At 44.3% G+C, this 27546-nt stretch overlaps 1 protein-coding gene across 6 annotated transcripts in view; it reads left to right on the top strand.

Annotated features, from left to right (window-relative positions):
• Nucleotides 1-27546, top strand: part of NDRG4 (NDRG family member 4) — an 885840-nt gene that overhangs the window by 257513 nt on the left and 600781 nt on the right. For all 6 annotated transcript variants that reach the window (XM_085637547.1, XM_085637545.1, XM_085637548.1 and 3 more), the window contains exon 2: nt 23641-23732. In XM_085637547.1, the coding sequence (XP_085493673.1) occupies nt 23664-23732 (69 nt within the window). In that variant the 5' untranslated portion in view covers nt 23641-23663. The remainder of the gene's footprint in view (nt 1-23640; nt 23733-27546) is intronic.

Below are 27546 nucleotides of genomic sequence, written 5' to 3'. Positions count from 1 at the left end.
CTAATGTTCTTGATTTCCGTAAAGACCTGAAAATGCACCCTTTGAGACTCCAGCTACATAATTAATGCGCAACCCATAATTCTCTGCTACGACTATTGGGTCCGCCGGCTTACTGACTGTAACAATGTGTTTTATATATAGTGCACCAAATTGCCGCCTGTTAATGCTCTCTCCTTGTTGCTGTACTGCTCTTCATTTAAAAAGGTGACTTGATAGTTTTGTATATTGATATAAGAGCGTGTGTTTCAATACATCTCTTCCATTAATTTGATATTTTGTTATTTCTAAAATGAACCCCTTGGGGCTAGATCCACACTGTATAAATACCGCAAATATGTAAATTGAAGAGAGGCCTTTGCCATCCAAACGACTTTTGCTTTCTTTGCAGTTGTATGGGTCCTAAAGCATGGAGCCATCACCAAGCTTGTATTCACAGAGTAGAACCCTTACTAAGCAGGCCCTTCCAGGCTGTCCTTGCTATGGTCAGTGCCTCTGAGTAGGAGGTTAGGCCTGTAGACCAGTGACAAGCACACTTTCCCATGGAGAAGAGCTCGACTAGCAGGTCTGCACTCAGTCAATAAAATACAATTAAAATAAGGTATGATTAATGTATAATAATCCTTTGCAGCCCTATTGATGAAGGCATACATCATAAAAAGGTGTACCCAGCACATGGTTATGTATGTTTTCGTATTTTGGTGTCTGGAACCTATTTTGGATTGTCCTGTCGGTTGTTTTCTTTTATACCTTGTGGTCACTTGAGATTTGTTCAGTGACAATTTTCCTGTTAAACAGTACATTTTCCAAAAGGGTTTCTCAAAGCTTTTCTACGTAAACAGAGGTACCAATTTCATTTGGTAAGCACCATTGTTGTTATATTCCCCTTAAACAACGTATGCTATTTAAACAATAGTGTGATTTTTAAAATTGATTTAGTATGTCAGAAATGTGGTCAATAGGATGACTCCCAACCTCCAGTCGATTTCAAAACAGTGGTGTGGCTTTCAGTGGGCTCCCTGCTTGCTGCAAAATAACTCAACCACAGGGAAAGACCAATACTAGAGAGTTCCTAACCATTTTTAGTACAGCAGGTCCTTAAAGTGTGCGGATTTGGTAAGCAATATGTTCCTGTCACCAACCTGACATCAACTGAGGATGTTTAAATAATACAGAAAACGTTTTTAAAGGATTGACTGCTATCTAATCTAATGAAATCTAGCCAGTCAGTATGCAAGGACTAGGAGTGGGTTTCTGATCAGCAACTAAGTGCCAAATATTTGTATGTTAGTGAAGTGGGTTCCCGTGCCTACTTTGCAGTCCAACAATTCAGTTCATAAGAGGTAAAGATCAGTGTCACAAACGCAACAGCAGGAAGCAGTCCAGCACAATACAAAAGAGCGCGGAATATTGTGGACGTGAAAGAAATCCCAAGAAGGAAGATAATTAACGTTGTACGCCAATAATAAACAATACCCAGGCCAGGTGTCACAAATGTCCTAATTTGTGGGTCTGCAATTGTCTCAATTTTAATTGAAAAATGAGAGATTAAAAAGTGTGATAATAAATCAGAGTGTTTTGAGCCTCGTGTGCATTATACAAAGTACAATTAATGTGTCAAGGTTTGATATCTGACCCTGCTTACATAGTTTGTTTTAATCGCAGAAGAGTGTTCATAGGCAACGCGGCTCATTTGTTCTTGAAATGTGGGTGACACAATTTGAATTACCAACACTTGAGATAGGAGTTTTTTTTTTTTTGTAAATCTTTTTATTAAACCAGGACATGTTTAAACATACAAATAGTATATCAAGAATCATATCAGTCTTTTGACATTCAAATCTGTAGTACGTATTACCAATTAGAGGCATCAAGCATAGGCTGTACAATCTTAAAGGAAGATTTATTTTTAAATCTGTGGAGGTTAGGCAACCTTTGACATATGCTTTGTGTTTGTACCATGTTCTGGCGCCCAGCAACAAAATCAGTGAGGTTCAAGCTAAAAAATGCCCCCACATTGGAGCCAGATTCATGAAAATATAATCTGTGTGATGAAAGAATGAGCAGTACTTTGTAAAAAGCAGTTGCTTTCCGCCTGAAAGGGACATCTGCATGGTACTTTTTTTTTTCTTCTGGAAGATACTTCCAACAGCAGATTCTTACCTTAAAATATTCCCCAGAGGACTCATTCCGTAAAATCTTGAGCAGTACCTCTGCATGCTGGTGGATGGCTCCAATGGCTCCACGTCAGCGTCATCTGCTCCGGGTGTGACATGCGCAGTGCCTATATAGGCGTCACCCCAGCATGCTGACATCAGTTTTTTTCATGACACATTCTGCGTTCCCATACGCGGAGCCACAACAGAATGATTGTGACTAGTGTGCTGGATCTAAGAGAGTCTCTCACATAAGGAAGTGCAGTTCGCACAGTGGGGAGGAAGGGAGGTTCGGTAAGAAATCTGCAGTTAGATAAAGTGTCTGCTAGAAAAGGCGTTACCGAAGGTAAGAAACTTGTTCTTCTTCTAACCTCAAATTCCTTACCTAAGAATAGATACCACAGAAATAACCTTCGTTGAGGAGGGACTGTAAACTGACTTAAATCAAGTAGCCCTGCAGGACTGAGTGGGCAAAGTGCCCCTCTCAATGGACCTGACCATCCAGACAGTAGTGCTTCATGAACGTATGGAGTGACGCCCATGCTGCCTGGCATATGTCGAGTTGCAGCCTTGCCTCTGATAGAATGAAGTCTCAGGCCTTCCAGAGGCTGCTTCTTCACCAAAGCATAGCAGATTTTCATACAGAGTATAATCCATCGAGAGATGGTCCTCTTCTGCACATCCTTTGCCTTCTTTGTTTCGGCAAATCCATTGAAAAGCTTTTCGTCCAGTCGATGGTCCTTGGTATGGTCAATTTAAAAACTAGGGCCCTTCTGCTTCGACGTGGAACCATGTGCCCCATCTACCAGCACACAGAGGTATTGCTCGAGATTTTCTGGATCCAGTCTGACTCCTGGGGAGTATTCTAAGGCATGGAATCTGGGGTCAGAGTCTCTACCAGAAACGGTGTTACTGAAGATAAGAAACATGTTTCGGTTTGACTTCGAGAAGGACCTTTTCAGTTTTAACTTTAGTGTTGATCAAAAGCATATTACCCCTACCCAGCCCTCATATGGCCCTCTTTCTTATAACCACTATTGAAGGATATCTGCCATATCGCCTTTCATCCATCAGCTCTTTAACAGTATATAAGAAAGGCAGAAGCAGGGCAGAGTCAGAGAAACAGCACTGCCCATCCCCTCCCTGCTGTCATTTAATTGCGGGTGGCAAAGGCAACCGCAGTGCTTGAGAGTTTAATATAGCTTTGAACTCACCTGCCTTTGAGGCGTGACAAAAGCCCTTCGTGATCTTACGCCTGCTCACCCACTAGCTTCTTTTCTTCACTTCTGCTGTGTGCTAGAAGCTTTGAATGGAGCTCAAAAGCTCTGACATTGAATACCAGCGGGAGCGGGTGTGGCGTAAGGGCCAGAACTGCTGACTTGGGAACTGGGGAGCCAGGTTTGAGTCTCGGTGTCGGTTCAACATCCTGTGGTTCTGGGCAAATCACTTATTCTCCGGGTGCTTACCAATAATTATTGTGTCTTTGTGTATTTGAACTGTTGTTGGTGTAAAGCGAGCCAATACCTTCTGTCAAGTTCGCGCTCTATAAAACTGCAAAACAAAAATGAAAACAGAGCTATGACAAAGATGTCTGCTGACAGACAGTTTTCAGCCGAGAGATTAGTGAAAATGAGGCCAAGTGTGTCAGACGTTTTTGTCTCCTTCGGGGACATAGAAAATACAGCAGTTCCAACATCCAGCATACATTTTGCAACATGAGCACTGGGTCCTGGGAAATAATGCCCCCTTTTTGACTGCCCTTATGGAGGCTATGAAACAGAATAATACTATTGGGAAATAATATGACGTTGTGCTTTGAGTGGTGTGGTTATAGAGAGCGTAAAATATGCACAAAACTAGAATAATGTGCGTTTGGCTTTAAAAATATGGGAATTGCCCAGAAGTTTCATCCGTTAAACTGCAGTGACCTGTTCAGCGGTGTGGCATTCTGCATTTTCCAGGAAGGAAGGGGATGCAGGAGAACCATGGTAACAATCTGCTTCATGACTGACCCCAATGTAAAAGCTGTGCCTCTTCTTTCTGTAAGCAAAAGTAGTTTAACAAAAAAGGTGCAATGAGGTGAATCAGTCTAATGGTAAAACATATACAGTGCTAATTTTGTGCAGGCGGTTCCAGGTGGTGGGTGCAGGCACTCATTTCTACTGGGGCTTATTCCTCATCATCAAACCGTGGTCTAGAACAAGGGAGAGAAAGGACGAAAGGGAGAAAGATTTCAGAAGAAAGATATTGGAAAACAGTCATAAAGGGAAGGAGCAGTGATGAAAAGGAACCTGCAAGAGAGAGGTAAATGTATAGGTAGTGTGAGGTGATGGGCGAAGAAGGCATGAAGTGGAATCATTAGTCAGCCTTAGAATTCCAAAGCTCCTGCATTTGGCAGAGCAGGTGGCGGGCTCCTCAGAAAAAGTATGGGCCCCCACAATTTCTTATTTTAAATACATTAATCACTGAACAAATGTACCATGAGACCATCCCTCTAATTGACCTAACTAATGAATGTCTTTGAACGCAGAACAAAGAACGCGAGAAGAAACCCTTCAAATGTCCTCATTATTATACATTCTCTTGTTAAACTCCTAGTAGGTTATCTTGGGATGCTAAAGTACATGCTGTGCCCTACTAACACACTCACTCATCCTTTCTGGTAGGGCGGCAAAGCTAAAATATCCCTATTGAAAAGTAAGTTAAGATAAAAGCGGTTTAAAGAGCGAAAACAGCAAAAGATTGAATAATAACCATTCACGTAGAAATAGAAAAAATAATGTATTGTATAACGCATTTAGAAATATAGTTCATGTCCGTGGCATGCTTGGTTGCAATGAGGAGAAACCAGCAAAAAAGCAAAATGCTAATTCTTACTTAGAAATACCACAAGGAGTTCATAAATGTAAAATTTCTATTCACCCAACTTTGGTAAAGTAATGAGCAAGCATGAGTCATTGGTAAAGTAAGCTTTAATGAGCCAGCGAGAGTTGTGGAAAACAAATATGTGAGCTAAGCAGTCTCACAATGTGCCAGTGGTTCCCCAAACGCAAAACTCCAAGCACTATCACAGGAGGAGAGCCGTTGTTTTTATCACCCCTGACAGTAAAGCAGCTTGAAACATGAGACTCTGGTTGTCAATTGGCTAGATGCATGCTTTCAACTATTCAACTAATGGGCAGCTGAGAGTGGCATGATAATCTCTTGTGAAGTGTTCACTGCAGATTATTGGCTACAATGCCCACGGGGGCGTATGATTGATCTGATTCTTCTAATATCAATATATTTCAGAATATTGTAGTTTAAATATCGTCTTGCCATATATTGTATCCATGAGATCAGGTACCAATATCATCAAAGTAAGTGTATAATGGGAAGTATAGAGTCTTAACTTCACATCTACTTACCTTGATGATATATTGGCAGTCAATATAATGGATGCATTATTTTGGCTGATAGATATTAAAACCACTATACACACATAAAATGTTTCGGTAATTTATACTTTATGGGCTGGATTACTTCCCTAAATGCTATAGTCCTCCTTACCTCTAGGCTCAAAAATAAATGTTTAAGGGGTTGCCTCCCCCACAACTTTTCGTGGGATGCTTCATCATTGGTAGCCCCACATACTGGAGTAAGATAGTACTACACCTGTGGACTCAACCAAAACTGGGAGTTCTTTGATAATAATATACAAGACAGTACAACAAGGTCCAGATATTCAGCTAAAAATACCTAAGGGTATATGAAGTAAAGTTCATCACGCAGGTAAGAGTAAAATCCTTTATTTGGTATCAACGATAACTGCACCCTCAGCTTGCTGGCATAAGGTACACACAGTGAAGGCAACCTGTTAACATTCCAAAGCTGCCTTCATGTCAACATTCTAAGCATTACCAGTGTGAAGGGTAGAAGAGGGGAGGATGGAATGTACCAAGTGGCAAACTATAACACATCTTCCTCCCTAAAGAAGAGCAAAGGAGATATAAGAGAAAGTGGTGGGGTTTGACATAGGGCGGATGGAACCAGGTGCCCTATAAGTGGGGACCCCTAGACATGAGAACAAGCGAGGGAGCAAAAAGTTCTAACAAATGTTCAAACCATTCTGAAATCTTTGTGCCAACTTGGAGGATTCCTTTGTCTCAACCCCCTTTCCACTTGAGCCTCACATGCTCTGGAACTCTGGACCAGAGACCTGCTGTCCCCCACCTGGCCTGTCTCCCTCGGACCTATGGCAACTCGATCCATGCTCCATTTTTTCCCATCTTCCAAGATGACAACATTTTTTTTGACCTCTCTTATTTTCTCAGGGGCGTAGTACTTATCATCTTTGCCACCTAAACTCACCGGTTTCCTGATATACACACTTTGCCCCTTGCTGAAAGACCTTTCCTTTGCACCCCATTTTCTGTCATACCACTCTTTGTACCTCTTTTGTCTGGATTCAATTTTCTTACTGATTTCTTCCCGGATTGACCCCCATTGAATCCTTGGGATACAACCAATTAGGTGACAGTTTTGAACCTGCCTTCCTCCCTCTCAACAGCTCAAAAGGAGTATGACCCGTGGAGAGGCTAGGTGTGGTGTGGTAGGACCAAAGCATGTCTCTCAGAGCCGATTCGATAGAAGACTCTGACTTGACCGCTAGTTGGATGCACTCTTTCAACATTCGATTGGCCCTCTCTACTTTACCATTGGCCTTAGGACAGTACAATGGGGTACGTATGTGAGTTATGGACATGTCCTTTAGAAACTCCCTCATCTCCTCTGACACCAATTGAACGCCATTGTCCGTGATCAAGGTGGAAGGTATACCCTCCTTTGAAAACACCTCACTCAAAAATTCTATCAAAGATTTGGTGATGATGTTGTTCACAAATTTGTAAGTGATCCAATTTGAGTAATAATCAATAAGCACTAAAAGGTACCACTGCTGCGGTCCTTTAGCCCGTATGGGGCCAGTGATGTCAAATCCTAACTTGTCCCATGGAGACCTTGGGATCTCAACAGGAATAAGTGGGGAGCGCCTAATACATCTGGATTTATCGCATACACCACACGCATAACAATCCTTCACTTTCTGTTCCATACACTGATCCATACCTGGGAACCAATATTCAGATCTCAATCTTGCTTTGCATAGACTCCTACCAAGGTGCCCGTCATGGGTGAGGTCAATGATTTGTCTTCTTAACCCCTCTGGAGGAACAATTTTCCCTGACTTGAGGAGATACCCTCCTACAATTGACAGTTCGTTACGTACATTCCAAAAAGGTTGAATGCACCCTAGCAGGTGTTTGCACTTGTTAGGCCAACCTTTAATTACAAATGTTTTCACATTGCTGAGGGTACTATCCTGTTCCATGTGATAGTCCCACTGTTCTTTTGTCACAGCTGGGAGTTTTACTTCCAGGACACCCTCCCTACCCGTGACTTCTTCCTCCTGTCTTTCCACTGGGGACCTAGATAAGAAATCGGCAACTTTGTTCTGTTGGCCAGGAATGTATATCATCCTGAAATTGAAACCTTGCAAACCTAGAACCCATTTTGCTATGCGGGGAGTCATGTTTTCTAAGACCTTATTGCCAAACAAGTAGACTAAAGGTTTGTGATCGGTACATACTTCAAATGGCAAATCCCACACATAGAAACTGAAATGTTTAATCGCCCAATACACAGCCATCGCCTCCTTTTCTATTGTAGAGTAATTTGACTCAGCCCCAGACAAAGACCTTGATGCAAAAGCTACCACTTTCACACTATTATCAATTCTTTGTGAAAGCATGGCTCCTATTCCTTTGCCACTTGCATCAGTTGTAATGTCCTTGTTCACATCAAAGTTGGCAATAAATGGTGCTGACACAATTGACTCCTTGATGTTTTCAAAAGCCAGTTCTTGATTCTTCTCCCAAGTGAATGGCAAGTCTTTTTTTAAGATTTCTCTGAGGGGTTGTGCTAACATCGCAAAGTTCTTGATAAACTTAGCCATATATTCTGCTAATCCCAGAAATGAGAGAACTTCCTCTTTGCAAGATGGAGTAGGTGCTCTCCTCACTGCTTCAACCAGATCAATTTTAGGCTTTATCCCCTCCTCGGAAATTGTGTGCCCTAAATAGTCAACCGATGTTACACCCACTTTACACTTGCTTTCTTTTGTGGTGAACCCTACCTCTCTTAACCTTTTGAGTACTCTCTCGGCATTCAAATTATGTTCTATGTCACTCGAACAATAAATCAGAATATCATCCTGAAAACACATCGATTTAGGACAATCTTTTAGAACATGTTGCATTGCTCTTTGAAACGCAGAAGCTGCTGACGCCAGCCCAAAAGGCATCCTTAAGAATTTGTAGTTGCCAAATGGGGTGGTGAAAGCAGTCAATGGTTGCGAATCAGGATGAAGTTTAATTTGGTGATAGGCCGATGAGAGGTCGAGTACACTAAAAACCTTAGCACCTTGCAACGTACTCAGCATCTCATGTATCCTAGGTAAAGGATGCCTGTCAACAACAATGTTGGCATTCAACGCCCTCAGGTCCACACATAGTCTAATGCTTTTCCCCCCATCCTTACTCGTTATGACAATGGGCGCCAACCACGTTGAACATTCAATCACTTGTATGACCCCTTGTTTGACCAATTTTTCTTATTCCATTCTTAAAGGTTCTCTCATCAATAAGGGGATCGAACGTGTTTTGTGCACTACTGGTGTAGCTCCAGCCTTGAGTTCAATTTTATGCATGTAATTTTTAAGTACCCCCAAATTTTCATTGAAAACTTCAGGAAATTCCTTTACCAGATTAGCCCCAACCACTGGGGGATCAATAAGAAGTACTTGCTCATGGTTATTAGGGTTGAGCTTAATTCCCAATTCCTTCTGATGTTTCCACCCTAATAGACATGAGCCCTGCCTAGTTATATATACCTTCCCAACGTGTGCCTGTTTTTGAAAGAAATTCTCATTCTTACCATTCCTTCCAACGGGATGGGAACTCTATTGTAACCCGAGGGAGCAATATCAGCTGTCACTAACTTGATGTTGTGTTTTGAAAATTTCTCATTGAACATGTTCTTATCCACCAGGGTAAACGGAGAGCACGAGTCTGCATAAACCTTGAATTTTTCCCCATCTAGACTAATCTCACATGTGGCATACTGTGTGTTTGCTTCCTTGCTCCCATCCTCTATCTGAAAGATAAAACTCTTTTCCTCCCCTTCATCAACCACATTGTGTTCAACCACATGAACCTTAGTACTACTTACATTGCACACTTTTGAAAAATTTCCCTTTTTGTTGCACTTCCTACATATAACATTTCTGGCTGGACATCGCCAATTGTTAGCCAAGTGATTGTGGTTCCCACACCTAAAACATTTCAGGCCTTCCATTTTATTGCTAGGGACCTCCCTATTTTTACTTTCAACTTTGCAGACTGCCTCCAAACTAGAAGAATCTTTAAGTCCAGACTTTTCCTTAACCTCCTCTGAAACTTTCATTTCTCTCATACATAGTGCCGTGTGTTCCAGACCTTTTGCTATACTAATAGCCTCCTCTAGGTCTGGATTTCTTGTCAGTAATTCCTCCTGGACCTTCACATCATTAGTGCATCTTACTAATTGGTCTCTAATAAGAGAGTCCGTAAGCGCCCCAAACTCACAAGTGGCCGCCATACCCCTCAACACAACAACATAAGAGGATACCTTCTCCTCTTTCCTTTGAATTCTTTTGAAAAATTTGTGCCTCTCAAGAACCACATTTATTTTAACTTTGAAATGCGCCTCTAGTTTCCGTAAAGTATATTCATAGACATCCACCCCTTCATCATCGTCATGATGTTCATCTTCCACTAGTCTACCAGTTATGTCCTCGAAAACTTTCCTACCATGTATACCAAGATTATGTAACAGTATATGTTGCTTTCTTATGTTTGAAAAATTCCCGCCCCCTATGGCTGTCAGATAAGACTTGAAAATTCATTCCCACCTTCTCCAAGGAATATCCGGCTCCCCTAGCTCATTTAAAAATGGGGGCGGTTGACTCATTCCTGCACCTGCCATTATGAGGAGTGTGTACAATACTGAACTAACTACTAGACAAAAGCTAGACAAGAGATTTTCAACGCAGATGAAGGAAGAGCAAGATAAAGTAACAAGGTAAGGATAGTAGAACGTAAATAGTGTAGACTGAGAAAGAGTAAAGCCAGTTAAAATTGATTATATGACTATTTGCTTTATCCTTCACAATACATTCCTACCTTGGATAATATACAACATACCACTAAAACAATATAACCCAAGTGGAATGCAATTTTCTCTTACTCTCTTCTCCTCACACAAAATTCTAGTCCTATTTTTGTATTAATGACAATCTCCCATAGTTCCCCCAGAGAGGCAAGAGCATACGCTTCCTGTAGCTGTATTCATGAGCAAAAAAAAAAAAAAAAAACCCTCAGGAAACACCGGACAACACCTCTTCTGGTAAAATCCTGACGAGAACGAAAATGTCCGTCAAAGTACGATTGCAGCTGGAGACTGTTCCGTGCCTTTAAAACCGTTGATTCCCAGTCGATCTTGAACACTTTTCTCCCTCCAAGGCCACCACACGCGAGGCGCTCGTACGGAACACTGCTCCACTGATGCGAGAATGCCCGGGATATGGAAACACCACCTCGCTGCACCTCATCCGCTACACTTCAAATGCGCGTTGTGGGAGGCAGAAGACGCACTGGAAAACAGGCTTAATGAGGAGTCGCAATACGAATGGAACCACAATGCAGGTGGAGCGCACACAACCGACTTCCTGCTGCCACCAAACCAAGCAGAGACCTTCCGGCTGAACAATACCCCTCCGTGGGGCACAACAAAGCGTAAGGACGTCCTCTGAGGGGCACCAAGCAGCGGCAGCCCCTTAAAGATGAATGGACTCCCTGCACAGACTTCGCCAGGATCACTTTTAAGGGCAGGCTCCAGAGTAGATTTCGCCCCTCAGCCTCACCCCCCACTCTCCAGATAGACGAACTTAAACCCTGGATAAGTCTCGGGGGGCAGGTAATCGACACCTTGCACCTCAATATGTCACCGCCACGGTAAATTTCACCTCACCGTCAGAGATAATAAAGACGAATCCACTCAAGGAAAGCCTCACTCGTAGAAGGACATCTCGAAAACCTCCAAAAGCCACCAAGGTGTAATCTTCACAGGGAAGGATGCAGCGCTGTCCCTGTCACAGCTCCATTTTCCCTCGTCGCCAAAATGAAGTAAAGTTCATCACGCAGGTAAGAGTAAAATCCTTTATTTGGTATCAACGATAACTGCACCCTCAGCTTGCTGGCATAAGGTACACACAGTGAAGGCAACCTGTCAACATTCCAAAGCTGCCTTCATGTCAACATTCTAAGCTTTACCAGTGTGAAGGGTAGAAGAGGGGAGGATGGAATGTACCAAGTGGCAAACTATAACAGTATACCCCAAGATTATGTCTTTATTATAGGGTTCCATTGATATGATATTGAAACAAATAAAAACAGTTCACGAGTGAAATAATGTTTCACTCAACCATAACAGATTACTAACATGTTTCGACCGATTTACTTGCCAAAAGATGATCGCTGGTCTCCTTCAGGTTTACAGAACTCCCTAGCTGGGGTCTGTGAGCATAAGGCATGCAAAGGCTTAGGGCTCTCATACCTGTTTGATATTTTACAGCAATAAGCCCCTTTTTAGGGGTGTATCTGGGCTTCATGGTTCAAAATGGGGGGGTGTCTCCCCTGTAATCACATATTCGACTAGAGGTAAATGCAGGGGGTAATACCTGTTTCGGGCCTACTCTGCCGCATAGTGAATGTGTGTGTGTAACTCTTTGATTGGAGGACGTGCTTGAGGAGGTTTTCTTCTGACTCTCCTATGGTATATGTAAGATGCCAAAATCACATATTTGTAGTAAAATACCCCTATCAGTCATGATTCAAATATTTCTCCCACCAAGGAACATTTATATTTTTAGGATTATGAGAGAAAATACAGTTGTATAATGAGTGTGTTATTTATGCATTCCTCCTTGTAACACAATACTTTCCCTTCTACATCACTGGGGCGGTGTGTGTCCTACACTGATGCCTTCTGCACCAGATCTTCAGAGGATGCTTCCTCTCTTTTGATGCCACGGCTTGGACATTGTCCTGATGGTGTCTGGTGGAGACCTCTTACTCTTTCAATGGCAAGCCCTGAACATTCTCTCCTTTTCTCACACAGTACTGGGTATAATGCACAGTGCAGGATCCCGACCCTCCTATGGTTTCATTCCCTGATCTAAACCCACTAAGGTGCCAAAAACGAAAGGTTACCCCGGTTGTTTCCTATGAAGTCCACACTGTAATCTTACTGAATGAGATGTCCCCTTTTGATGATGCTATGACCTTCCATGAAAGGTGGGTGCTAAGGCAAGGCGATTCTGTAGAGCTGTCTATAGCACAACAGGGAGTGGCTGCAAGATATATCCTTCAGGCATCAAAATTGGCGCAGCTGTTGCCGAGGGAGGCAGATGGTCACTGGGACTATGGCCCTTTTCTGCACCCAATCCTGCTCTGAGACAAGCAGGTTCAGGTCCAAGCTTTTGGAAAAGGAAAGAAACAACGTTGGAGTGCCTAAGGATTCCTGAAAATAGTAAGGTCAGCCCTGTTAGCTACAAACATAAGCTGTTGTACAAGCTTTATTCGAGATATTTCTCATAAAAGCACAGCATAAAAACATTTAAAGATTAAAAAACAAGATATTTACAAATATAAATTCATATAGCACAGCATAAAAACATTAGAGGTTAAAAAACAAGATATTTACAAATATAAATTCATATAGGCGTTCTGTGCAGCTCATACAGTATAGGCATAGAAATGTTTACATTTAACAAGTAATTTTACATTTTTAGCCCAAAAAAATAAAAAATAAATAAAAGAAAAACCTGATTAACTGGTCCCCCCCATTAAACGTTGCCTGATGGCCCAGGCCCAACCCAAGTATTTGGCTACCCCAATGACTATCGATTCATGGGTTGTTGTACACACAATTCTTAAAGCCACTGTGCTATCACGTGTCCCCAGGTTTTTACATACAGGGGTAAGCCATAGTCTCCTGGGTAATGAGTAGGCTTTGCATACGAATAGAAAGTGACCTACACTCTCCTCTGCATTACCACATGCTGGACTTAACCTCTTGGTCGACTTATGCCAACGTGACGTTAGTTTTTTTAAGGGAATAGATCCGGATCTTAGCTGGAAGACTAACTTCCTATCCATTGGTACCGTAATAGTATCCCAATAGTTTTCTAGGATAGGACAAATTTTTGTCTCCAAAAAACGACCAGCCATAGAGTCGGACCTAACGTCGTTCAGCAAATTGCCACCCACCCAATCCCAATAACGTAATTTGAGGTCTTCTTTGCTTGGAAACTCTTCACCCGCTGGGTTATTCCAAAGATTGGAAAACCCCAGATCAATTAGCATTGCCCTTAGATTTTTAAGCCAAGTTATCTTGTGAAAAATGTCTTCCTTAATTATCCAGAGAAAACCCTCTGCATATTGTCTAATCTCTGGAGTTGTCCAAAGACGCCTCCAGTAGAGAACAGGGCGCAATCGCGCTCTATCAGTAATTGGGCGTTTACCTAACTCCAGGAACAATGGTATTAGGGGGGTGCTCTGAGGAAGTCCTGTTATCCCTCTGAGGAACTTGTTCTCAGATATCTGTAAGGCCGCTAGATTGTCCCAGGCCCATAACTCCGCACCATATAAAGTGGCACCTAAGACCTTGGCATCGTACACTATAAGTGCGGGTTTAATCGGCTTTTTTTTTGATTTGCGGTGTTCACCCCTCAAAGCACCTGAAACTTCTTGATGTTTTATGACCACTTTTTCCAAATGATGCGACCAGCCAGCGCTCTCTGCTATCTGTACCCCCAAATATGTAAACTCCTTAACGGTGTCTAACTTACAATTATTTAGGGTTACCTTGGGATAGATTCTACGGTTTGGGGTAAAGGCCATTAATTTTGTTTTCCCCACGTTTACCTCAAGCCCGTGCTCCGTGCAAAAGGTATCAAAAATATTTAATGCACGTTGCAGCCCTGCAGGGGTTTTTGACAAGATAAGAGTATCGTCAGCGAACATCAGGATCGGAACCCTGGCGTCCGCTAACGAGGGTGCGTCTACGCTTGCTTCCAACATTCGCCTAACAATCCCATTAATAAATAATGAGAAGAGTAAGGGAGCCATGGAGCAGCCTTGTCGGACACCCCTTTCCACGGGAAAGTCCGAAGTAAACTCGCCATTCCCACCCCACTGTATTCTTGCGAAATTAGATTCGTGGAGACGCATAATTAATGTAAGCAAATCAATAGGAATTCCCATTTTTTGCAAGACCAACCATAGCTTAAACCTGGGGACTAAATCAAATGCCGCCCGCAGGTCGACAAACGCGACATATAGGCATCCTCTTCCCAGTAAAACCGTCTTCCACCGCAGTATGGTAAAGCGGAAGACCTGATCAATGGTACTGGTAGCTCGTCTAAATCCTGCTTGGTATATGGAAAGGGCATTGTTGGCATCAACCCAGTCCATAAGCTGGTTTGCAACCATTCTTCCCACTACTTTTTGTATGGTTGCTATTAAGCTTATGGGCCTATAGTTGGCCGGCGATGAGCGATCTCCCTTCTTATGGATGGGAATAATAATTGCACCTTTCCAAAGGTCGGGGACCACCCCCCCCTTGGCTAGGGCATTTGCTACTAAAAAAATATACCTCACCCATCTCGTCATATCATACTTAAAAATATCCGGGGGTATCCCATCTAACCCTGGGGCTCTCCCACTTTTCACAGATCTAATCGCGATTTCTACTTCTTTGAGGGAGAACATGTTGTCAATAAGCACATACACGAGCACATCCCTTCTACTCACAGCCTCAATCAACTTTAATACTGTCAGCTTATAAAAGCAGATACTGATAGTTTAAATTTAGCACCAGCTTGCGGCAGGTACATACAGCTAGTGTTTAATTTGTGCCAGTGTTTGCAATTGGTGGGTACCAGTGCTCATTTTTAAGGATAGTGAGGAAGGAGAAAGAGAAAGATATACAGTGATTTTGGACTTGGCCCTGTCTGCAGGGTCAACCCCAAACATTTTGTCTTCTCTCCTCCTGGTTTGCGGAATTTGTTTTTGTTGGCCTTTGAACTCTATGCACTTTACCACTGCTAACCAGTGCTAAAGTGCTTGTGCTCACTCCATAAACATGGTAAAATTGGCTTACAGCTGATTGGTATTTTTAATTTACTTATAAGTCTCTAGCAAAGTGGTATATCATATACCCAGGGCTAGTAAATTAAATGCAAGTAGTAGGCCTCCAGCAGGTATTGTGCCACACACTTAAGTAGCCCCTTAAAATATATTTCAGGCCTTCCATTGCAGCCTGTGTGCAGATTAAACCTGCCAATTTGACTTGGCAAAATAAAGCTTCTGCCAAGCCTAAAACTCCCTTTCTATTACATATGTTACCACTAAGGTAGGCCCTAAACAGCCCATAGGGAAGGGTGGATAGTATTTAAATCGTTGAACATGCAATTTTAAGTTTTACATGTCCTGGTAGTGAAAAACTCACAAATTCGTTTTTCACTACTGACTCCTACCTTTCCCTTAAGATAACATTGGGTTATCTTATTACATTTAATAAGTGATAACTTTTCTTTGGGAGCAGGTAGAAATGTCATATTTCGTGTCTTTAATAGTAAACTCGGATTTTAGGTCACAATTCTGAAAAGGTCACTTTTAGAAAGTTGGCCTTTTTTTTTTTTATCCTAACCATTTCGTACCTGCAGGCTGTTTCCTGGGTCGCAAGGCTATGGGCCCGATTCCGATCTCGTTCTTAAAGCATACCGCCCGAATCGGTTCCGGAATGCTTTCCGTATGACTCGGATCAGGGGAGTTCAACCAAACGAGTACGATGCATCCATATGCATCCTGATCCGATTCGGTCGGAATCCCATTGAAGCCTATGTTCTGAACGTGAACACAGGCTCACATTGAAGAAAGGGGTGGTTGGGGAAAACCTTGCACCCTGTGGCAGGCACCCCATGATGCCTGCCACACTGTGCATGGTTGGAAAGGGTGGACCCATGGGTACCCCCACGGGCCCGATACGGAGGGCCCCGGGTAAAGGGGGGCCTGCTATGGGCCCCCAAAGACCAATTCCGGAAGCATTTTTGGGCAAACCGAATCGGAAGGGCTGTCTGAATCGGTCATCGTTCTCGCTTGCTCGGAAACCGAGTCCATAGAGCTGATCGAATTGGCTCTGGAAAGGCTCGACATGTCTGGATGCCTTTCGGAACAGATTCGGGCATCCCTAACGGTTTCCACGCATCGTACTTGGTCATTTGGAACGGGAAACGAATCGGTCGGAAACTAGGGCTCCGGATTGGATTCGGCAAACCCGAATCCGATTCGGAGCCCTTCCGACCGACATCGGAATCGACCCCTAGGTGTAGTTGGCAGTTGACCTTTGTGTATACCTCCCAGATAGACACACAATAGGGGGACTGGGTGTTGGCAGGCTAGGCCATCCTGTCAAGATGGGAGAGTGGAGCTGTGTACAGCCCTACTTGCACTTCAAAGTAGCTGCCGAGGCCCTCACACAAAGAACTTCGTACCAGCCTTATGTGCCTCCAGACATCCTGGGACCAGGGCAGGAAGGCTGGAAATTCCAGACACTTCTGTGGACGGAAAACACGTGAAATTTCTTCCACCTCAAAACTGGCACTAGGCATAAGAGTAGGATCCCCAGAACCACTCTTCAGTTTACTTCTGGACCTGCAGAGGACTCTCAGAAGACTGTCTTGCTGTCTGTGGCCTGCTGTGTACTTCAGAGGACTGACTTGCTGCACCAAGAGGACTGACCTGCTGCCTGAAGGCTGTATTGTGCCCTCAGAGGACTGCCCTGCTGCTTGAGGCCTTCTTTTCAGCCTGAAACCAAGACTTCCAGAGTGACTCCAACAGCTAGTTGGCTGGTCTCCTGATCACGCCTCAGGGACAGAAAAGGCTCCAACCAACTTGTTCCCACACCTAGACCCATCCTGAGTGAGCCCCGACCCTCAAAGTGGTGCCCCTCTAGTCCTGGACCCTCAGAAGTGGTGCTAAAGGTGTCCAGGTAACCCAAATCCAAAGCTTGGGACTTGAACATTTTCAGCCAAAAAGTGCTCTGAGAACAAGAGGACACCAAAAACCTACATACTCAACGATCCGTCTAAGGTGCATCACCTGTCGGCTGGAAATCACTGTAGTTCCCACTAAGTTCTCCACAGCAGCAAATCCTGTTCAGCTGCATCTCGGAGAACGGTATCCTGCCTAGTGGATCCCTCGTCGGCTACAGCCTGCAGCACGTCCTGCTAGAGATTTTTGAATTCCAAAAAAGAGACTAAGGCCGATTGCAGAAATCTTCACCGTGACTTTGTCTAGCGGCTCCCCGATGACGCCTCCTGCTCGGACACGGCTGGCTGCCTTGCCCTGCTGAACTTTACCTTCTCAGGAATTTTTCTTCAAAATTTCTTCTAAGTTCGAAGGGAAGCTGAGACCAGAGCGAATCCACCCTGGTTTATCCAAACTGCACTCCATAGCGGATGGCCAATACATTCGACTCTTCCGGTCTTGCACGATTAGATGTCTGTGGTTGACACTTTGATCTTTTAGACGCTATTTGAAAATTCATAACTCCAGTTCTACTGATTAATATATTTGTTCTTTGGTGTCAAACAATTTCTTTAAATGTGTTCTATTTTTCTAAATTGATGTGGAATTTTTCGTGTGTTGTGCTTTCACTTTATTACTGTTTAAGTGCTGCATAAATACTTTACATATTGCCTCTAAGCTAAGCCTGAATGCATTTGTGTCAAACTACCAGTTGGTTAAGCACAGGTTAATTTAGTGACTTTCTGTGGTTCACCCTGACATGAGTTGTGGCTGTTGCTTGAGAGCCACACCTCCCTCCACCAACAACCCAATTTTTCACAAGTGACAATTTAAAAGTCAGCATGGATGGAAAACAACCTACAACAGAGGGATAAAGAGACAGGAAGTTTAGGGTGGTGAAAAACAGAGGTCTGAGCTAGAATCAAGATTAGGTAGCCTTGGTATTCAGCAATCCTGGCATTCGGCAGCTTCGCGGGACACCCACACAGATGGCACCCGGTAAAGCCTGGGCCAACGGCAGGCCTGTCCATGCCCGTCAGAGCCCAAAGGAGGCTGGGCTGGGCCATTCCCCTTTCACCTGACCCCCACCTTAAGGTACTGTGTCCCTGCGCTGCCTGCTGTCCGCGCGCTGTCAGCTCTCCTTGTGCTGCCTGCTGTCCCTGCACTGCCTGTTGTCCCTGCACTGCCTGTTGTCCCTGCACTGTCTGCTGTCCCTGCGCTACCTGCTGTCCTTCTCCTGGGATGTCTGCTGTCCCTACCCCTGGGATGTCTGCTGTCCCTGCCAATACGCTGCTGGCTGTCCCTGCGCTGCCTGCAATCCCTATCACTGTGCTGCCTGCCTTCCCTATCACTGTGTTTCCTGCCTTCCCTATCACTGCGCTGCCTGCTGTCCCTGCACTGCCTGCTGTCCCAGCCCCTGCGCTGCCTGCTGTCTCTGCCCCTGCGCTGCTCATTCCAGGTCCCTGCTAGGTGTCTAGGACCTACTACCTAGACCACCAATTGAGGCTGCCGCACAGCCACGCTGCCCAGGCACACTACAAACTTACCTCCGGTTGGACAGCTCCCAGCGCCAGGACCCATGGCCCTACCGCCAACCGATGTTGCACAGTCAAGGAACTCCTAAACCTGAACCCCAGATGCCAAAACAACAGCTGCATCTCTTCCTCCCCATGCACCACCAAAAGACCCTTCACCTGCCAACACTGCCACTTATCCTGCGGCATAACCTACAAAAGATTCTGCACCACTGCTGCACACAAGACCAAGAATACCCCACAACTGGAAATCTGGGACACCCTCACCACCTTCGCCACAGACGTTGCCTTCATCACTGAAATGCGGCTCAACCACTCCTAAGACCCCAACATCACCACCGCCAATCCCGAAGGTTACAAGATTATACACCGGGACCATGCCAACAAACAAGACGGAGGCATCGCCATCATCTTCATTGAAACTATCAAATGCACTGTCACCAATGACAACACCACACCTCTCATAGAACACCTCAACTTCCTACTACAACTACAAATTGACGCAAAAACCAGGACCCCAAGCACCATTGTGCGATGCCATCCCCAACCTCATCGCCCCCCTAGCAATCGACTCTCACCACTATGTCCTACTCGGAGACCTCAACTTCCACATCGACGACCCCAAGGACGCCAACTCCATCGCCCTTCTGAGGAATCTGAACAACATTGGCCTCACCCAACTGGTCACTGAACTCACAGACAAAGCTGGACACACACTCGATCCAATTTTCACCTCCAACGACAGAATCAAATTTAGTCACACCACAGAATTTACTTGGACTGACCACACCATTGTACACTTCACCATCACTGGCACCCAGCACATCCTCACCAGGCACCAGTTCTCCCCCCACCACCGCAGCTGGAGCAAGGTCACCGAAACTGAGTGGTCACGGGCCCTCACCTCCTCCTAACCCAGGTCTCAACAGACCATGCCCAGGCTGTCCATTACTTCACCGCCTAGATCACCGACAGCGCTAACAAAGTTGCCCCTCTGAAACCTAATAAATCCAACAAGCCCTCCAAACAGGCCAGCTGGTACACCCCAGACCTCAGAGCCACCAAGCGCAACTGCCACCAACTTGAGAAACAATGGTGCACCACCAAAAACACCGCAGATAGAACAGCTCACAAAACAGGCCTCAGCAACTATCACTGGCACATCAAGGAAGCCAAGAAAGCAGCCCTCACCACCCACATCGACTCATCAGCCAACCGCACAAAGGAACTCTTCAAAATAGTTAAAGAATTCTCCAACTAAACAGCCATAGAGAACATCATCCACCCCTCCCATGAACTCTGCGACACCCTCTCTGACTACTTCAGCAGCAAGATCACCAAAATGTACAACAACTTTAACCTCCACCCCAACAACCGCTACCAACCAGCATTCATCAGCCAAACCATTACCACCTGGTTTCCGCTCACTGCCCAGACCACCTCAACCATCATGTCTTTCATCCACTCTGGGGCACCCACTGACCCCTGCCCACAATACCTCTACAACCTTGCTACGAACCCCATCAGCATGCAACTCACCAGCATCCTCAACACCTCCATTTACACAGCAACCTTCCGGAACAGATGGAAACACGCAGACGTCAGACCCCTCCTAAAAAGTCTCCGCCGACCCGATGAAATCTCAAAAAATACTAGTCGATCTCCCTGCTCCCCTACCCGGCCAAAGTTCTTGAGAAAGCCATCAACCAGCAGCTCACCAGATTCCTGGAACAAATCTACCTAATGGACGAGTCACAATCAGGATTATGTGCCACCCACAGCACTGAGACGGCACTGATTGCCACCACAGACAACATCGGAACACTCCTCGGCCATGGAGAAACAGTGGCACTGATTCTCCTCGACCTCTCTGCGGCATTCAACACTGTCTCCCACAACACCCTCATCAACAGACTCTACAACATAAGCATAGAGCAACACGCCCTCACTTGGATTGCCTCATTCCTTACAGGAGACACACACAGCATCCAACTGCCTCCCTTTACCTCCCCACCCAAAGACCTCATATGCGGTGTACCACAAGTATCATCCATCAGCCCCACCATGTTTGACATCTACATGACCCCCCTCGCAGACGTCAGATTCCACTGACTCAACATAATCTCCTACGCAGACTACACTCAACTGATCAACTCGCTCACCGAGTATCTCTCGACTGCCAAAACCAACTTCTGCAACACCATATTCAATGTAGCCAAATGAATGAGAGACAACTGCCTCCAACTCAACTCCGACATAACTGAAGTTCTGATTTTCGGAAAATATACCTCTGCATGGGACCACAGCTGGTGGCCTGCAGAACTCTGAATACACCCTCACCGACCAACCATGCACCTAGCCTCGGCATAATCCTTGACAGCCAACAGCCAACTGACCATGAAACGACAGTCAACGCAATGACCTCCTCCTGCTTCCACTCACACTGCATACTACGCAGAATCTTCAGATGAATCCCAACCAACACCAGAAAGACCATCATGCAGGCCCTTGTCACCAGCTGCCTCGACTACGGCAACGCCCTCCATGCCGGCATCTCCACCCAGCTCCTCAGAAGACTCTAGACCATACAGAGCGCTGCAGACAGACTCATCCTGGACCTCCCGAAACGTACCTACATTGCTCCCCACCTGAGAGACCTCCACTGTCTCCCTATCCAGGAGAGATGCTAGTTCAAGATCCTCATGCATGCCTACAAAGCCCTCTAAGACCTAGAACCTGCCTACATCAACCACCGATTGAACTTCCACCAACTTGCACTCCTCTTCACTCCCCCTCAAACACACTGTCCGCATCCATCGCAGCTGCAGTGGTAACTACTTCTTCTCCTTCATCGCTGCTAAGACCTGGCATGACCTTCCCCTCAAGCTACGTACAGCCCCCTCGCTGGAAGACTACAGAAAGAGACTCAAAACCTGGCTCTTTGACTAAGACACAGCACCCAGATGCCCCTAAGGGCGACAGTGTTGTGCTTTACAAATGCTGTTTGATTGATTAATTGCCGGCTCTTGAGAAACGCTTTGGATCCTTTCACTTATGTATTTTTGGTACATAAAGCTGCTGCTCTTGTCTGATTTTCCTTAATCAAATATAACACATTTTTGCCACCAATATCCAAAATCACTTGGCTTGAGGGATTTCACTTCTACAATACAACCAGACTTTCAGTTCAGGATCAAAAGTGGCTCCAACTTGGCTCGATGGGTGCTGCTCTTATTAGGTGAAAATAAAAAATACAAATGCAAACTATGGGTGTCACTGAAAGGTCTATGGATTTATTTCACAGGTCAGTAAATATAACCCATTAGAGATGAACACGGTTGTTGCCTTTACAAACGTATCCATCTAGATTTTAATGTTGTATTTTTACTGGTTTAAAGCTGCCAGCCGCAGGTTAGGCAGATAAGTCATCTGAGTTGGGTTGCCCAGAATGTCATATGTTTTCATAGAACGAAATCAAGATTCATGGCCCTGGTTCCATAGCCAAAAGTTCGACCACTAGAACATTTCTCCTCCATTTCTTTTTAAAAATTCGAACAAAAACTTGATGATCTAAATCATGTATGGTGCATTTTAGTATTCTATGTATTTCCTTTTCAGATAGGTGTGAGTGGGCATTGATGTGTGTTGGTTGTGTTTTAGGAAATCAAAGACCCGTTGTGGAAGTTATCCAGGACAGGGAAGATGCAAAGAATAGGTGCGAAGGTAGAGTCAGGGAGCAGGGTCTGAAGAGCGACAAGAAGTAGTCAGGGAGCGATTTAGAAGAGACTTGGGTGAAAGCTGGAGCCCACACAATGAAGACTCTCCTGGGAGAGCTAGGCAGCAGGGTGGAAAGGAACTCAGAAATGTGAAAAACTGAAAGAGGCCGAGGGTCCCCCTACAAGCTGGAATTCCACCCAGTACTCCCCCCATCCGGATTTACTGATACCGCAACATTGGTAAACTCGTGGTAGGGAGATTGCGCATTATTACGGGATGTTTGGGATTAACATGCATGAATTAGTATTTCTCTGTTGAGCTGGGCTTTTTTTCAATCATTTCTGCTGAATTTTCCCGCAGAGGCTTTTCCTACTTCCAGCCAAGTCTCTGGTCAAATTCTTTACCGTGGTGTTGACAATGGGACCAGAAACTCCTGTTACAAGTCCCATCGGAATTACCAGCTCAGACATAATGAGAACCAGATAGGGGGAATTAGTTAAGTAGTGGGAACGGGTAAAAACCCACACAGAGGCAAGGCCAGGAAATGGCAGGGGAGACAGATGAAAGAATGCCATAGCGCAGTTAGGCAGTATAGTAGTTACTCATCAGTTTCACTGTGCACTGCTCTGCTTGGAGGGAGGATGAGTGCGGGAAATTGGAGTAACGGGGTAAAGCCGTTGGGTTTGAGGAACTTCCATGCTCACTGTATATAGGGTGCCAATGGGAAGGAGGCAATTTGGATGTTTCTAGATGGACAGTGTGTTAAGGGGGTAGACTCACAGTAGAATATCTGCAAATGCTTTCAAGGACGGCTCATTTTGACCCTTATACATGTGAGCAGTTCAACTAGATTTCCCTGGGAGACAAGTGCGGTCAGGGTTGTCCTCCATCCCATTTTGATGTGCATAGTTATAGATTTTCCCTCAGTTATCTTGTATGCAGGTTGACTTTTGTTATTTCATTGGTATCTTTGGGTGACCTCTCCACTGTGGTTTTCATCTAATGCAGGGCTGTTGCTGCAGGAGGTGAACATGGCGGGAATGAATGAAATGCGCTTTACAGAGGAGAAGCCTCTTCTGCGGGGACAGGACACCGAGCTGGTGAGTTACCCCTTCGAGATCAACCTTTGATCATCTTTGTTCTTCGGTATAGAGGTTTTAAATGAAAGCTGCACCAAGGTAGGTGTGCATCCTCTTTGTAGGCAAGAAATGAACCAATGGGTTCCAAGTAGACCCCTAATGTCTGTGTAGACTCTAAGACCCAATCATTTTGCCAGGTTCTCTCACTTGCTTGTAACAATCTGAGAGGGCACTTCCTGACGTCTGAGACTAAACCCAAACAAATACATTTGGATAAACTAAACTGAACACCTTCCCAATTTTCGGGTGACTTATGGTTGTGACTTAGACTACTAACCCATTTTTCAGAAGTGCAGTTTGAAAAGTTAATCAGTTGAAATGTGCCTGTCTGCACAAAATATTACGTTTTTTTTTTAAAAAAAACGTATTTTATTGAGTTTTCACAATACAGGTACATCGACATTCATGGCATAACCCCCCCCCCCCCCCCCCCCCCCGACAGAATTCAAAGTGAGCAACATTTTGTTATACTATAAGCATATACCAACCATGGATGTGCTGACATTCTAGTGTGCTGCTACAATTAGGGCCCCAATGCCCTGTGATAGAAGGCGAAGTTACTCTGTAACGAGAAGAAAAAAGGAAAAATACAGCAAACCCCGAACCAGCCCTAAAAGAGAAAGGTTAGTACATATAAAGCAATGAGTAGAGTCGTTTTGAGTATGCTCCAGTGGTGGGGTTCTCCGAGTCACCAGATAACTCAAACGGATTATCTCTAGAGGTGCAGGGTTTCATCTAGGCATTGTTCCTCAGGGCGATCTCATTTTGCATTAAACATTAAGTTGAAAGGTCACTGCAGCTTTTTTTTTTGCTTGTCGCAGGAGTGTGTCAGTTTCAGGGCTTGTAAACTTCCAGTTTCAAGGCTTGTAAAGTGCCTTTAAGTAGTTGTATATTGCCTGCTATACTCTTCACAAACCGATTTTAGTGCAAGTTAATCCTTCACTTTCAATATGCAAAATAAATTCATAGGTGGGTTATGTGCTTGCTGCAGAGAAATATGTCTTACATAATTGAATGCTCACATGGCAGCTACGTTGTTTCCTGGCACGTCAAAAATAATAGTACATTTTACAAAGCTGCTTGCTTTATTTACTTCAAAAGGACCTGGTTGTGTGTCATCACTACTTCAATTTATATCACATGAATATGCACACAAGTTTGCACACACACACCCCTCTACCCAATACCTCCCCATAACCATTACCTTTTTTATATGATCTTTGCCAAAATACGACATTCTCACGTAGATTTGCAATTATCAATCATTTACTCATGTTTTCAAAATCCAGACCGTTTGTTTGGATTCTTAAAGATCCCAAAACTACCCTAACATTGGTAAGCAATTTGCAAATGTATAGAGAATTTCTCAGTGTGAGAGTCACCACAGTATTTCTTTCAAAAACTTCTCACCCGAAAAAAGCCTAACACCATTCAGAAAACTTGTATTTGTTCATTTGTTATAAGCAACATTCTAAAGCTCTTTTGTTCTCCATCTCATCGCCCTTATATCATATTTCCTTTTGTTGCTACCATTAAGTATGTAACTACAAATCATTATCCACAACTTAAATCGTACTTTAATGTTTTTAATATTAATTTGCAAAAAACTTCAAATATAAGTCGGCAACATTACCAATTACAGTAACAATTCATACAGTTCTCATAATCCTTTCTTAATACGTGCAGTAAAAGTATTGACCACATCTTTAATTTTGCAACCATGAACCCAATTGAAGCAAAATACTCTGGGTCCTGCGTTATTTTGGTTCACACCCAGAATAATAGAAAAAATAAAAAATACCTGTCTTTTATCCATGTGTGAGAGTAACTCTTTGGTAAAGTGGTTCACAGAAAATATTATAACACGTCTTTATAGGTTGAGTTTTCATGTAAGAAAATGCAATAAGCCAGGAAGTAGTTATGGAAAGGGAATTATAATGTTATTTATTTGACTTGTACTTCTTAAAAGGTCACATATTTACGTATACTGTCTAGAGAGAGAACATCTTTGGTGCTGCAAAAGCATCAATAATAATGACTTCAGAAAAGCTAAAAGGATAAGTAATTCACATCCATATGTTATCTTGTATTTTTCCTCGTTTATCTTCTTGCTGTGTTTCATAGTGGCATTACCTAACGGTCTCCAGAGAAAGGCACATCTCTAAAAATAGTACTTTGTGACTAGACTGCAGTGTTTGCAAAGCATTTATCTTCCAGACATACAGCATAGCAGCAGAATGCAAACCATGGAAGTAACCAATAAAAGAAAGACTTAACTACCATCTTACTTCTTCTTCTTTGCTTTACTTACTCACGGCACTGCACAAGTGATAGTAGTGGTAATTGAAATAAGAACATGTGATGTCAGTCCCCATTTGGCGGGCCACAGGGCAGGCAAAGGCTTCTGGGTGTTTGAGGTCCGTCCTACTATGGTTCTGCAAACTAGACCAATTACAAGCCCTTCTGCCCTTGACTCTCAGGGTAGCGACGGAGAGCAGGTTAAGGCTTCTCAGGGAGGTAGTGTGTGGGCAAGAGCTCAGATCTCAACATTGAACCAAGAGACACAATCACCTCAATGTCCAGCCCAGTGTTTGTCCTTTATTGAAAGCCAGTAATTATACAACCAAAATAAATACCACACAATCCAGTTGTGTCCTCGAATAGAGGATTGCATCCTTGTTTGTGTTCTTCGGGTGCTCAACAGCCTTCAGATCCAAACTCCTCAACCCACCTAGGTGATATCTAGGCACTACAGCTCTCAATATCTAGGCTCAGGTGGCAATTATCACTATTACTCCTATGGGGCTTGGAAGGACAACTCAGTACCTTGGTCTTACCCTTAGTTCTAATTCGAATGGAGAGTCTCAAGTTACTGCATGTGTCTTCCTTGGAGCACGTACCAATCCATTGTGTGCCAGTCATGAGGCAGCCTTACAAGTTTTATGTGCCAGTACTTGAAGTTTGGGCAGTGAGGCAAGACCAGTTGTGCTTGTGGTAGCCGTTTTCTGGTGCAGACAACACTGTGTGAAGGCAGTACAGGTGAGGGTGTCCCAGTTAGCCATGTTCACAGCGATGATATACAGGTGCAGCCTCCTAGGCCGATCAGGCCTTCAGCAGTGAGTTGCAGTTGTGGCTTTCTAGGCTGAACAGGCTCAAAGCCAGGTGATGCTGCAGCCGCACTGGTTCACAGCCTCAGTGGACAGCGGATCCAGCCACACCTGGTTTGGTACAGACCTTGGAGAGGCTGTCAAGTAAGAACCTCACAGGGGACGTCCTCATGATATGGGTCACTCCTGGCTTTGCTCTCTGATGGTGGCCCATTTATCTTGATGCTCCACACACTGGGAACATGCTGGGCTTCTCCTCCTTGAAAATCTCTTCTCCTAGAGGTCCAGGCACACTCCTTTCTTTTAGACCTTCCAGGCACTAGGCAAACACATTGCTTCTCCAGCAGGAAATGCAGATGTTAGGTGATGTTCCCTCACGTCTATGAAACTGGCTGTCAGGCAGACACTAGCCCTGGTTGCAGTAAACACAAACAAGAAGTAGGTAGCCACTTAATCATGTGAAAGCAGGAGATCTAAATATAGTAAGTCATGTGCAAACTGTAAGGAGGTCTAGGAGGACATTCTTAATGGAAGAGGATACCTCAAACACAATATTGTGTCATGCTTCATTATAGGCATCCTCTCCCCACTCTGGTAAGATGGTGCTACCAGGGCGGACTCAACCTCCGCGAAGACTTCTGGCGATAAGAGGGAGTTCTTACATAAAA

This window comes from Triturus cristatus, chromosome 12 (genome assembly GCF_964204655.1).
Source record: "Triturus cristatus chromosome 12, aTriCri1.1, whole genome shotgun sequence".
Lineage (NCBI taxonomy): Eukaryota > Metazoa > Chordata > Amphibia > Caudata > Salamandridae > Triturus > Triturus cristatus.
The sequence above is the reverse complement of the archived record's forward strand: the minus strand, read 5'-3'. Positions and strand labels throughout refer to the sequence as shown.